Source organism: Thermobia domestica, chromosome 12, assembly GCF_964235325.1.
Source record: "Thermobia domestica chromosome 12, izTheDome1.hap1.1, whole genome shotgun sequence".
Taxonomy (NCBI): domain Eukaryota; kingdom Metazoa; phylum Arthropoda; class Insecta; order Zygentoma; family Lepismatidae; genus Thermobia; species Thermobia domestica.
Window position 1 is genome coordinate 125,277,551 of NC_137465.1, and position 15,207 is coordinate 125,292,757.

The 15,207-nt window shown below is 35.7% G+C and overlaps 1 protein-coding gene across 1 annotated transcript in view; it reads right to left on the bottom strand.

Moving 5' to 3' along the window:
- Window positions 1-15,207, bottom strand: part of LOC145666619 (acetylcholine receptor subunit beta-like 2) — a 699,654-nt gene that overhangs the window by 547,269 nt on the left and 137,178 nt on the right. Inside the window, exon 3 of the mRNA XM_081734057.1 lies at window positions 2,890-2,934. Within this exon, the coding sequence (XP_081590183.1) occupies window positions 2,890-2,934 (45 nt within the window). The remainder of the gene's footprint in view (window positions 1-2,889; window positions 2,935-15,207) is intronic.

Here is a 15,207-nt window from a genome sequence, read left to right on the forward strand (position 1 = left end):
TCTCTAAAGTAAAATCTTATTTTCTATTGTAACATCTCGAACACAAATAACTTATGTACATTAACTAATAATTAATAAATCTACAAATATATAAATACTTCGAGACATCTATATTCTCATTGATTTAATAATGTGTGTATGGCTATTATTATGACATTTCCTATATTTTCTAATGTCCCACGATTATGCACCAAGACTAAGGGAGACAGTAGTGATGAGATGGATGATAATTGTGGAATAATGGAAGTGGAAGGAAACAAAGTAATCCCGAGAAAACCCACTCACACTATCTTTACCAGTTCTCACATGCAGCAAGATGAGAAGTTATATCATAACACTACTTTCTGCAAGATATTACTTATGAATTATAAACCTAATAGAGTAACTTTTAAAATTGTACTCCTAATGAGAGGAGAAGAGCAGTAAGAGGTTTGTGACAAGGAGGGATTAGTGTTGTCTACGAGAGACAAAATTCAGGAGCGCTATCATATGTAATCACTTGATAAGTGTAGATCCTAAATCCACTGACTGCCTCACTGATTCATTCATCAACCATTCTCAGAAACTACTACCTACAGAATCTTGAAATTTTCTGGCAATGTTTCCTTTGCACTCTAGGCTGTAGATAAGGCAAGGTTTCGCGAAATACTTGTTCTAAAAAGGTATGCGGGTCTTGAATAACTTTTTTGCCGTTCGACAGCTCTCCGAAACTATAAGACAAAGAAAGTTGAAGTTTTGTATAAATGTTATCTTTAGCTCTAAATAAGATAACATTTCGGATATTTCACATTGTAAGGGAATATTCTGGGGTTTGAATGATCTCTTGCCGTTAGCCAGATCTACCAAATTGTCAGGTGTAGAACCTTGAATTATTCTATAACTGTTCTTGCATCATGTGCCTAAAGTTATATGGGATCGAAATTTCATATAGTAGGTATAATAAGACCTAATTATTTCGTATCATCTTCATGCAGCCGTCTCTCGACGTGGAAAAGGAATTCGAGCTGGGAGGGCAACTTCATACATCATTCATTAGGCCAGTCTAATATATTCATGTTTTTTGCCTATCTTCTCAGCTGGGAATGGCGCTGCAGGATTCGAGGGTAGTTGGCGGGAGTCTTACAAGAGAGGATGATCAGTGAAAATCTTCCTCTGTCTGTGGTGGACGTGCACCATCTCAATCCACTTTGCTTTGTTGAGTTCATCGTTTTGTTTATATCTGTATTTTCAGCTTGCTTAAAGCTCCGAATCTTGTAGATGCTCAATATTATCGTCTAAAGTTTGACCCTATATTCCTAGCCCTTCCTTCATTTAAGTGTCAGCATGTGGGGCACATCATCACGTCGTGTAATGCGGTGCTACTTTTAAAATTATGGCCAGAAAATCATAATACGGAGACTTGCAGCAAACAAGTCCTGTCGTGTCAAATGGTTATTGATTTGTTCTCCAGATTTATTTAAGTCACATACTTTTTTTTTTTTTTTTTTTTGAAAATTAACTCCTGTGTTACATATTTTCAAGATTTATAAATGAAACCTTCATTAAGTAACATTACGTTTAGATATAATGAAACATCTTTTTGACAAAGAAAGAGACATTTGACTATACCTGAAGAGAAAAAGACAGTGAAAGAATATAGTTAAAATTCTAGTTTTATTCAAAGAAAAAGACTTCACCATTCAAATCAATGGCCTGAAAATGAAGAATGGCGCAGATATCCACCATCGTTAAACATGAAAAAATGGTACTACACAGAGCGCATCTATGGGAGGTACACCGGGTTCGGAACCCCCATAACTTCCTAACTCAACATACACTTTCTCTTATAGAAACAATCTAGCTCTATTATTTTTTTCTGAAATTATAGGTGGAAGTATTTTACAATGCTTCGTCTCGTTGTTTTACTATATTGTCTTCGTTATACAGTATTTTCTTATGTTCCTATCACATCTTAGCAGACTGTAGGATTAGTGAAAGTTATATTGAAGAATATTTTGCTTCTTTTAACCAGTACATTCCATTAATATCGGTCTTTTCTCGGTTTGCGGAGTTTCATATTTCGGGTCATTTTTGCAGAATTTTCTGCGTTTACTCTTTACGTACCTGAGCATTACACGCAACATCCATATTGTTTCCTCTAGGAACTAAAATAGCAATTCTTTTTCATATAACAACGTAAAGTTTACCTAATTTCCTTAAAGACAGATGGCAATTCATTTAAATCCTGTTCAGGTTCAAATGTAATTCCAGGAACACAAATTAAACTAGAACAAATTTTGGTCTCACGAAAATTTTACATATTTTTCAGATTCAATTAACGTTATTTTAGTAGATAGCTAGAAGGTAAACAGAGTCGGCTTGTTTATATTGGGAAATTAGCAGCGCCTGTATCGGTGCGGCGACTTTTAACTTTGCGGGAATAATAACTCTGTTTTATATAGTTTTGCAAATAAAACATTAATTTTCTGTTATATTACTATGTTCTTTTTAATTAAAACTTCGTTTCAAATATCATAGCAATAAAAATGCCTTGAGAAATTAAAAAATAATTAGCTTATATATTATCAATACGTTAGTCAGACATTGGAAGTTTTATTTCATACTTTAACAAACATTTGTTTAATACTGGTAACGGGGGATTATTGGGTAAAAATGTGACGGGACAGGGGCGTCGAAAAATTTCTCGCCTAGGGTGCCAAAATATCTAGAGCTGGCTCTGAAAGGTATTGCGTCAGTCTTCTTTAACGAATAGTGTCCCTGTATAGCCCCGTCACATTTTTATTTCCTCAATTAAGTTTGTGTAATCGTTAGTAAGATAGATACTAATTGAAAGTTACCTTGCAAGGTGTTAAAATAATTAGTGTAATTGAAATAAATGATTTGGATTACCTGTTCCACCCATACATTCGTTGTCATGATTTGACTCTTCAAATTCTGTAGAGAAACAAAAATAGGAGTTGGTACAATTAATAGAAAATATCACATATTATACATAATTACAAATAACATCACATATTAAATTGACAATGAAAAATACGAATGCTAAAAGAAATATAATTCCTAAGTTATCTTGCAACATTACCAATATTTTACTTTATAATTTATACATTTTCTGTTTAGAAAACGTAGTTTACTATTTCTTTTCAATAAGACTCCCATTCATTTCAAACTCAATGCATATAATTAGAATATAATTATACATGGGTCGTTCAATATTATGTTTCCTAAGCTATAAACTATATTTTTAAGATACGTACATTTGTAAACTATAAATACTAGGATGGTTCTTAAAAACTAAGTTTTAAAATTTACCTGGGGCATCCTCTTATTTTGATCCATTATTTAGAAAAATATTTCCATAAAATTTTCAGATTTAAAAAAATGTTATAGGGGTCGTTACCACGTTTTGAAATTTCAACATAATCGATTTTTTTAAAAAATGAAATTGCTACTAAAATTAATCACATTGGTAAACACGAAAATAACAGATTATCAATGAAATTACTAAAATAGGACAGTACATTTCTCTCTACTTTCATCTCAACCAATCAGCAGTCACCTATGTAACGCATAGGTCACATGCCTACGGAGTGGGGTGGAAAGGAGTGGCGTAAACATCAAAACAGCCCCTATTAACGAATATTTTGTTATTTAAATAAGTCCAGGGCGAAAAAACTAAGTACGCACGAGTGCAAAATACTTTTGGGCCCGTTCAGTTTTTTAATACTTTACAGCCTGCAGTAATTCGAACGTAACCTTTAATTTTATGTTTCAGTATACTTTTGCTCCATAATTCTGCTTAAACTACAGCCAGACAAAAACACTGAGACAGTGAGGCATAGACCAATAGAGAACAGGGAGATGAACAAACATTGACCAACTGGCCTGCACATATGGTTCGTTCCTTCTTAACGGAAGAACAAAGATATTCTGTTGAAGTGTCAAATAACAAAGCAACACGAAACCCTCACAACTTCCAGACTACTTTTTTCTTCGGCAAAACATTTAAGACATTCCATTCCCTACTCCAGTAACGGAGATCAGCTTTTACTAACCCTCTCCTATTTTAGCTGAAGCTGTCATTGAGTTCGAATTTGTTGGCAACATCGGATTTCGTAGAAAATATCTGTTTCACTACCATGTAGTGGTCGGAGAAGGCTAATAGGTCAATTTTCTGGAATCCATCTTAAGGCCGCCATGATATTGCGAAAAGTTTATACGCAGTATTGTGCTCCTTGTGACACAAGGAACATTTTCCTTCAAAAGTTCAACGTTGATATTCTTGTTTTAAACAATGGCAAAGTATCAACATTGTCAACAAAGGTTAATAATAAACACACCGCCCTACAAAGAATTAATTATTAACGTCGGGAATGATTGGTTAGTCACATCAGAGTTCATGTTGAGACTGAAGTGTTTCATGTCCAGACTTGCCCCGCTTCGCAGTGCTATACAAGTCCGACTTGAGAGCTCAGTTCCGTATTAGCTACTGTACTTTGAAGAATGATGTGCAGTTGTTTTTTTTTTTTTTTTTTAAGAAAAATGTTCTCTTCTACGTTATTCCTACAGACAATATATTAAATTGTTTGCACAAGCATATTATTCCAGTTTACAGTAAATAGTTACAGTCTACTTTATCTCAATACTTTAGCCTAGTTTAGCGCACTAAAGTTTATCAAAAGATAACTTATCAGCCTAAAACAGTTGTATGTTTTAGGACAAAAGTGCATTGACTGTTTTGTTGTAAGTGAGTTTGAAATTATTTCATGCTGTTTGGTGTTTGGATTTTGAGATATTTAAGAATGGCAAGTAGTAGTAAGAAGACCATTTCAACGAGAACATCTACAAATATTTGGCTTGTTGGTCAAATCTCCATATCACTGAATGGTACAAAGTTACCATCTTTAAAAAAAAAGTTCTTCGCGTTTTCTTTCATTACAAAAAGGAATTAAATATAATGGATTCAGGCCACTGTGCTGATAGTGATGTGATTCAGAAATTGGGAAGAGGCTAATATTCCTACAAGTTAAAAAAAAAACATGTTGTTGATAAAATTGAAAATAAAAAAAAAAACATGTTGTTGACAAAATTGAAAATCTGTTCAAGGAGTGGCAAAACTCAAAAAGAACAAAGAAAACAAATCCAAGCGTTCAGAAAGTTTGAAGAAGAAAGAAGATGATTGGAAGATGGCTTCGGATGATCTTTTTGATATTGCCTACGGCAATGCTCTCAATATGATGATAATAGAAGAAGATAAAGATTTTCTGATCGCTCAGAGACAAAAAGAAAGACCCGGTAAAACGGAGAAATGTTGATATGAAATTTGTAAAGAAAGAAGCAAATTCAAAAGAGAGAGAAGCAGGTTTGGAAAAAATGAAAGAGCGTGAAGAAGAAAATAAAAGATTACTTTTTGAACGAACATCAATTACTCCAGATGCATGTGAACAAAACAGTTCAACTGAAAGTGAAAGTAGTTCGATACATGAAGAAATGGATTCATCTTGTGATCCACCTCCAAAGAAAAGAGATAATATTTTAGACAGTAACGTAGCTGCAAGCTTTGATGCAGCGAAGATGTGACAGAAAAGCAGATGTTGTTTTGACTAGTACACTAACAAATGTGGGATGCGACCCTTCCGAGTATAATGTGAACAAATCTCCTCCGGTAACCAAAGGGATAAAATTTAGTGAACCTGGAATTGCGGTACGCCCAAAGTTTTTTGCTGTTTCTTACTGACTTCAGTGTATTAAGCAAGGATTTGACGGGTGCCACTCTGTCATTGTGGGCAAACTGAGATATGGACGCCTGAAGTTGGGGGTCTTTTTAAATCATGCTACGCCACTATTTTTAGACATAACCTTCAATATCTCGGAAACCATTCATCCTAGAACAATCAAATTCGGTATGTAGATGAATATCAATGTCGTTAACATCACTCCATCTCCAGTTTGAAAGAATACAATAAATGCCAGCAGTATTGCCAGGTTCAAAACTAAATGTTAACGTTTATTATTTTACTTGTGAACTTGAATTGCCGTACGCCCAAAGTTGTTTTGCTGTATCTCACTGATTTAAGTGTGCTATGCAAGAATCTGCCTGGTGCTATTCTATTATTGTTGAGCAGATTGAGGTACGGGCCCCTGATATCAGGGTCCTCATTATATTCAAGCTACACTACTGTTTATAGACATTTCCTTCAATATTTCGGCAATCATTCAACAATTAGCATGACACCTGGAAATTCAGACACAGTAATGGCAACAATGGTAGAGGCGAAATGACTAACTGAGAAAGCAGGTCAGCAGCATGTAGTTTTCACAGCTGATAAGGATCTATATCGAATTGCTGTTGATATCAGTGTTGCCAGACACGGCAAGCAAAATTACACACATCTTCCGTCCAAATTGCACAATTTTACACACAAGCTGGAAGTCAGTGCACGCAACATTACACAAAACATAACTACCTAACTATATGTATATTATGTCTAATGATGGACATACCTATACGTACACTCATGTCCAAATGATTGTCGCATATCTATAACAGGTTTGTTGCGCGAATATAATTTGGATAATGACATCGCAGGGTACATTTAACACTCTTACTATGTGTATAATCGCAGAGACATGTATGTGGTAAATTTCATGACAAAAGATCTGTAAATAAGAACAATATAACTAAAAAACTTTTCTTGTCCATTTAGCAACATTTTGATGTACTCATTCTAATTTTCGTATTTATAATTTCACTTTCAACCATGAGCGCTGACTACGTGGGTGCTCCAGAGCTCCGGCACCCACATAAATAATCTTGTGGGTGCAGCGCACCCACAAGAATTTTAGCTTGAACCCGGGTTTGAACCAGTTTCTCTTGCGTTTAAATCAGTCGTGTTACCGACTAAGCTAGGGCACCCCCAACTTATCCTTATAGTACCGGAATATTTTACTTTCTCACAACACAGGTCTTTATGACAATGTTCATAAAATATTTTAACTAAAAGTAAATAAATCAAACATCGAGACTTCCCTGAAAACATATAGACTAATACGACCCGCCATTGATATGCCCCACATAAATCTTGGAAAGTCTGCGCCATTGCTTTCGACGTACTTAATGTTTTTAATTGGACATCAGCTGCTCTGTCGTTCATCGGTTTGCAAAATGGCATTTTCTTCACAAGTGCTGAGAAGACAAGACTTTTTACCACCTCCGACTCATGTTTTGGCCAGCACATAAAATGCACATAGATTGGCATTACACACAAAATGCACAAAAAGGCCAAAATTGCACACATTTTGTGCAATTACACACACATTGGCAACGTCGGTTGATATCATGTGGCCTTATCCGGAGGAGTTAAAGAATTTCACTCTTAGACTTGGTGTAATGCATACTCTAATGAGCTTCGTGGGATATGTTGGGATTCTCATGGCAAATAGTTGTATTAAAGAAATATTGTCATGTGTATTTGGTGGTGTTCATTCAATGTTGTCAGGTGGCCCCGCATAGCGTAGTCGCTAACGCTCTCGCCTTAGGTCCGGGATTCGAATCCCGGTGGGGGCACTCGGTCGAAAAAGTTTAAACGCTTTCTCAGGCCAGCCACCCTGAATGAGGTTTTCCTGGGTTTTCCTCATTCACACCAGACAAATGCCGCGGTGGTACCTAACTTATAGGTTCCAGGTCGTTTCCTTCCTACCCCAATCCTTTCTTCTTCCCCTTTCCCCGGATAGTGTGCTCGCCGAGGGACATCATCCGTCAAAACGTGAAGGGCTAAATAGCCATAGATGCTGAAAGCCCAGAAATCTAAATCCTAATCCATGTTGTCACGAAGGAAATTTCCGCAGAACGTAAGAGCTTTACGAATATTAGCAGAAGAGAATACTTAGGCCGCATACATTAAGTGTATCTCTCAGTAAAGAAAGGTTACTTATAGAATACCTTTCATGCAAAGCAGACATGAGCAATATATGTAAGCTGTGGGTGAATTGCCTAGTGAAGCCTGTTCTAATAATGATGCTGTTTGTGAGAGGTGAACGAGATGCTGATTTTCCATTACATGTGTATGCTGTGAAGGAAATAATTCCATACTTTTTTTGCAGCAGAACATTTGAGCTATGCTAGATACTGTCTTTATTATTACTTCTCGATGTGCAACATTGATAGTAATGTATTGGAGAAGTTTTTAAAAGGATAGCATATTGCAAGACACACATGAGGTATATGGAACGCTATTTGGAGTGACATGTTTATTGAAACTACCTTCATGAGGTACGGGAAGAGTCATAGAGGGCTTATTGGTGTTACTCTAAACGAAAATATGGTTGAAACTTGGGAACTAAGTCTTCACATTTGAACTCAGCTGCAGAAAAAACATCGAAGAACTACGAAATGATAACTTCCAATTGCTTTTTCTATATCACAAAGGATAAAGCGAATCCAGAAAGAAAAAAGAACAACGAAGACAGAAAAATATTCGAGAAAAACTACTTCAGTGCATTGATCCCTTGGATTCATTGCAACACCCTCCTGAAATTATCAATATCGTAACTGGACGAGTTGCAGCTGCATTTATAAACGTTCATGATGCTGTAGCAATAGGAGAGAAGCAAACGATTGAATTCCAAAGATCATGGCCTGAAGGTTTTCACAGGCATATCTCAAAAGAAAATCATAACCATGGCGTCAATGAAGAGAAATGCAACCACTGAAGGGCTTTCTGTTTGTGACATCAATGTCATACTCACGTCTGATTGGTCTGTTATGTTCCAGGTCAGTAGATGTTCCGACTGTCCTTAAGCATGAATTAGCACCACTTCCAACTGCATTATTTAATGATGAAGGCTCTATGAGATACATATCTAAAGCAGTCTTAAAATCAAGTTTAGCAGTTGAACTCTCTAATCTTGTTCGAGCTCATCCTAGTGTTTATGTCAGCGTTTCCCAACCGGTGTGCCGCGAGGAAATCGAAACAAAATTATTAATTCTATAGCAACCAAATTGCAAGACATAGGGGAAAAAATGTATATTTTTGTATTCCACATTACTATGGATTTCTACCATGGAAAAAATTACTGTAATTGTAATATATTATTCTACATCTATTACTGTGTAGCAGACAGTATTTCGGCTCGTATACATTTCCACGGTTAGCTGCAATGTTACGCTTCAATTGAGTCATACTAACACCGAGAAATGGAAGCACTTGTACGGTACGCGTCAAGTGAACGTTCGTAGAACACTCATTCGCACGTGAATGACAGAACAACACTTTGTTCAACAGCTGTGTTTTGACTTCGACACATCGCAAGCTTTGTGATTGTAATAATATACACTGGTTTTGATCAAAACAGCAAAGTTAAAAGTTCAAGATATGTGTTTGTTCGTTCGTTATTTAGTGATCTTCGTTCTTAGTAAAAGGTTGGATACAGTTTTCGAAAAAGAAATCCTATTTTAAAAACTCTCAGCCCTATATTTCATTGCAATTGTTTTCTATTTTAAAATTAGAATAAAAAATAAGCATAATGAATTAACATAGGGGAAAACCAGTGATCGAGCTTTCATCTCTGTGAGGAGGAGATCAGTAATCACAGAAAAAAATTACCATTACCATGGTATTTTATATTTACAAATAATAATAATAATAATAATAATAATAATATCTGTAAGTGTGCCGCGAGAATTCAAGTTACACCCGTAGTGTGCCGCAAGTTGAAAAAGGTTGGGAAACGCTGGTTTATATAATAGACGGTTCTGCAATTCTCTGAGTGATACTCTGGCCATCAACTGAAACTATTTTAGATTTTGTGTAAAGTACGTAGAATATATCAACGCTCGCCTACAAATTGCTGATGTATATCTTGTATTTGATAGATGCAATGGCAATAGCATTAAAAGTTGCACACGGGCACAACAAGTGTAAACATCAGCAGAAAGTATCAACTGAGAAAGAATACTTCCTTTCCACCACAAGAAGTTATTCTTATAGTTTCTGAAAACAAGCCTCAAGTAATTCAACACATATGCAACTATTTGTGTAAAGGGAGAAAGTCGTTCCCTACTCTTCAAAAGTTGATAGTCACTAGGCCTGATATTTCCCCTATCGATGTAACTCAAGATGGAACATACAGCTCCTCCGTGGCTACGCGGTTAGCATACGCGCCTTTGGCGTGGGAGACCCGGGTTCGATTCCCGGTGGAAGCTCATGTGGTTCGGATTCCACGTTAATCAGTAGGTCCACGTCTTATATAGTCTTGCTACTAAACGGGACGTTAAACTCAAAATCAACTCAACTCAACTCAAGATGGAACATTTCCACTTCCAAATCTAAATAATGAAAATGAGGAAACAGACGTTATTCTTGGTCATCAAACTATGCTATTAGCTAGAACTTCTGCTTCTGATATCACGGTTATTTCCGATGACAGAGATGTATTTCTCCTCCTCCTCCATCATTATGCTGAAATTGTTGCAGGTAGTAAAGACTTTACGGAAGCTGCGATCAGCCAAAGGACAGAGATTGATATTTCAGCATCAAAGGAGAAGTCGTTAGATATCATTAAACATTTGTTAGCAGCTCATGCATTAACAGAATGCGACACTGTTGAAATTATTTATGGAATAGGAAAGAACAGGGCACTTCTCGTTTTAAAGAAGGGATACAAATTGCCAAATCTAGGAAATCCTGCCGCAGATCCCAACACAGTCGTGCACGAAGCTTCAGAATTTATTGCAGCATTGTATGAGCTTGAGCATCAGAAGAACATGTCTCAGATACGGTACTCCGTGTGAGCCAAGAAAGTAGGAAGTTCAAGGATAACATCCTTGCATTTAAGAGCTCTTCTACCAACTCATGAAGCTTTCGATGTGCAATCTGGAAGAATGCTATGCAACAAAGACCTCCACATAGCTCCAGATGATGTATTACGAATGATTCGCTGTTCATGTTCACAAGAACCGAAGTGTTTTACTGCTAAATGTGGTTGCTCTGCAAACAAGCTAGGATATACAATGTTCTGTGCATGTGGCGGTAGTGATGAATGTGACAATCCACTCACGAGATCAGTGGAAGACAATTTTAGTGATTCTGATGAAGAAAATGATAGTGAACAGATATTGTACATGAAACGAGTGCAAAGAAAGTTCTGATTGTGTATTTTCTACATTTTGAGTTTTATTGTTTAACAATATTTTTTAAAAAAAGTCAACTTCATACTTCTGGAAGTAATATGAAATGAGAGGACGCTACCAAGTTAACGTTAATCGCTGTATATGAGATCTTAACTAGGTTGGTGCAATTAACAGTGAGGTTTAGATATTTCAATAAAGGCTTTTTTTTTATTTTTTACCCAGTTGCATCACTCAAATTTGAGCAGTATTGCTATAGTCTGAATGTATTTTTCTTTTGTTTTCTTCTGTACAAATAGTAAAAAGATATATACATATTTTTCCTTTACTCCTCCATTCAAAATCCCTAAAAGTAAATAAAGAAATAAACGTAAACCGTTATTTTGAACCTGGCAACACTGCTGGCATTTACTGTATTTTTTCAAATTGGGGATGGAGTTAATATTAATTACTTTGTTATTCCCTACGTATCGAATTTGATTGTTCTAGGGTAAATAGTTCCCGAGATATTGTTGGAAATTTTTATGCACAGTAGCGTAGCGTGAATTTAATGAGGGCCCTGATATCAGGGGCCCGTAGCTCAATTTGCCCAACAATAAGAGAGTGGCACCAAACAGATTCTTGCTTAGCACACTCAAATCAGTAAGATACAGAAAAGGAACTTTGGGCTTATGCCAATTCAGGTTCAAAAGTAAATAAAATAATAAAAGTTATATTTAGTTTTGAACCTAGCAACACTGCTAACAGTTACTATATTTTTTTCAAATTGGGGATAGGGTAACGTTAACGACATTGATATTCACTTACTTAGCGAATTTGGTTGTTCTAGGATAAATGGTTCCCAAGATATTGAAGGAAATGTCTAAAAATACTGGCGTAGCATGATCTAATGAGATAACCCAATTTCAGGATCCCCATATCTCAATTTGCCCAACAATGACAGAGTGACACTTGGCAGATTCTTGCTTAGAACACTCAAATCATTAAGAAACAATAAAAAAAACTTTGGGCGTACGACAATTCCAGGTTCAATGGTCTGGCTACCATATTATCTAGAATCAAAAGCACCGAAAAGAGAGCTCAAGACTTAGAGTGAATTTTCAGATTGTGAGAGTTTGACCGTTCACTGGGACGGAAAACTCTTAGAAGATATTTCAAGTAGTGAAACAATTGATAGGTTGGCATTATTATTGTTTGAGGATACGGCATTGATTAGTTACTAGCAATTACAAAACTTCAATCAGGAACAGGGGAAGCAATAACTTGTGCTGTTAATGAAACATTGGAATCCTGGAGAGTTACAGACAAAGTGAAAAGTATGTGTTTTGATAAAATATCAGCAAATGCTGAATTAGGTAGTGGAGAATGTGTCTTCTAGAGCAAAAGATGAAAAACGAAATGCTTTATTTGGCTTGCCGACATCATATCCTCGAAATTATGCGTGGGGAAGTTGTTAGTAAGTCAATTGGAGCGTCAGCAGGGACTGACATCTTGCTGTTTGAATGATTTAAGAGTTTGTGGAACTCGATTGAGCACAGTAATTTCAATCCCACCACATCTAACAGTTTACTTCATAAAAATGTTACAAACATTGCATCAAATATCATTGAGTTTGCTAACAAAAAAAAATCAGGAATTTCAACCATGAGAAGATTACGAAGAACTTTTACTTCTGTAGAGCTCTCAATAACATTCCTTGGAGAAGTTCCAGAATGAGGTATATATATTTTAGAGCTCCAGGGGGAGTGCATCGAACCCGATGGATGGCAAAGGCAATTTTCTCGCTAAAGATATACTTATTTAGAGATCAGTTCAAACTTTCCAAACCAGAAGAAACAAGAATTCGTAACATTTGCTCATTACTTGAAACTTTTGAGAAATTTAAAGGAATATGAAGGTATCAATTAGGAAATTTCAAAGTGTGTAGGTATAATGAAAAAGTTTCTCCGACATTTGAGATATCTATGGTTTTTGATAGGGCATTTTGTTGTCATTATATTGTGCAATTTTTGTTCTAATTGCTTTAACGGTTTTCAAGATATTTACTTTAAACATACATAATTCCATGATATAATATTTTTGATATTCAAATTTTGAAGCCCCCTAGCTCCTGTCCTTCTGGTCCATAGCACCTTAAATTTTGCTAAAGTTCATTTCTCATAATGCTCTATCAGATGTGCTATGTGGCAATCAGATTTTAGCGACAACTTGTGTGACTCTGCCGTGTCAGATAGGCCCCTCCCTAACGTGAGGGAGATTCTCTTTCCGATTCTGATGCATTGCCAGTTAGAAATTAAAATAAAATTTAATGACAGTGACCGCCAATAATACGAACTAAAGAGCTAAAATATGTCATATTGAAGGTAAATCAAATGGTAGTGTTTATGAAAAATGATATCTTGCAAGGAAGTACAATATACATAGATGATTGATCATGAGAACATAAAGTAAACATCAATATTAAGATACGGCATTTAAATTAAAAAAAAAATAACAAAACTTAAAACAGTCTTTTTAGCACACATACACATACAAATACAGCGTGGAAACTTGGGAGAAAGAGAAGAGAATCAGTACAGTAGTACTACACAGCAAAGTATCTATCAGCAGCGCCTATTGATACGACTTTGTACTTCTCGCCACAATATATTTCAAACTATTTCAAACTGTACCTTTGTCAACACTAAATGACATATTCATGAAAGAAGAAGAAGAAACAAATGAATATGATTGAATGATAATGATATAATATTCTATATTGACCTATTACTGCGATTACATAGAGCAGTTTGGATAGAAATGAAATGAAAGCTTTAAGTTTACGTCCCACGCATATGGCAGCTAGGCTAAAGGAAACGGTGATGATGAAAAATGAATGAAATGGTGGAATGAAGAAACTGGGAGGAAACGGAAGAACCCCGAGGAAACCCACGCACATGGTGTTTGTCCACCACAAGGTTCACTTGGCTGGAGCAGGGTTTGAACCCGTGACCCCATACACCAGAGGTGAACGATCTACCACTGAGCCACCTCGGCCCCCGCAGTTTGGATGGAATTTGGCTCTCTATGCACTGTTGCTAACCAAGAAGTCATCGTAACGCCAAAAAGCACAACCATCATCAAAATTCAAAGAAGCTAAACATCCATACCAAAGCGCAAGACAAATAAAAAAATAGATTCTATATTAATTACTGATTATTATACTGAATCATTTTAGACTGACGGTAGAGTTTCTGCAGAAATAGACTAGATGAAAGAGCGATGTTCTGCATTTCTTTAGGGAAATGCTTTGAGATATTAATGAGTTGGGCAAAAAATGGCATTAGTAATGACTTTGAACTGGTGTTATTCCGAGACGAGACGAGAGAGAAATAACATTTTCTGGAAAAGTGTTATTTCATCTCGATTCTCGAAGAATTCTTTATCATCTTGTCTCGATTCTCGAGAAGTTTGTCTAGCTTCGTACAAAAATTTATGTCCTAACTTTTTCTTAATTTCATTTAGAATTTATCAGAATCCATCTCGTCGTCACTAAAAGTCAATGAAGGATGCGATATAACAACATTTAAATCGTGTTTATTATTGAAGTATATTATGTAAAGACCACCATTGTGTTCGTACAATAATTTTATCCTTTTTTTAATATTCTGAATCATGTAACACTAGAAGAGTGTTTGAAATCTAAGACTTGGGTGAATAGGTGTTGCCCATGTAACACTAGAAGATATTACATGTAACACTAGAAGATATTACAATAATTTTATCCTTTTTTTAATATTTTGAATCATGTAACACTAGAAGAGTGTTTGAAATCTAAGACTTGGGTGAATAGGTGTTGCCCATGTAACACTAGAAGATATTACATGTAACACTAGAAGATATTACAATAATTTTATCCTTTTTTTAATATTTTGAATCATGTAACACTAGAAGAGTGTTTGAAATCTAAGACTTGGGTGAATAGGTGTTGCTCATGTAACACTAGAAGATATTACATGTAACACTAGAAGATATTACAATAATTTTATCCTTTTTTTAATATTTTGAATCATGTAACACTAGAAGAGTGTTTGAAATCT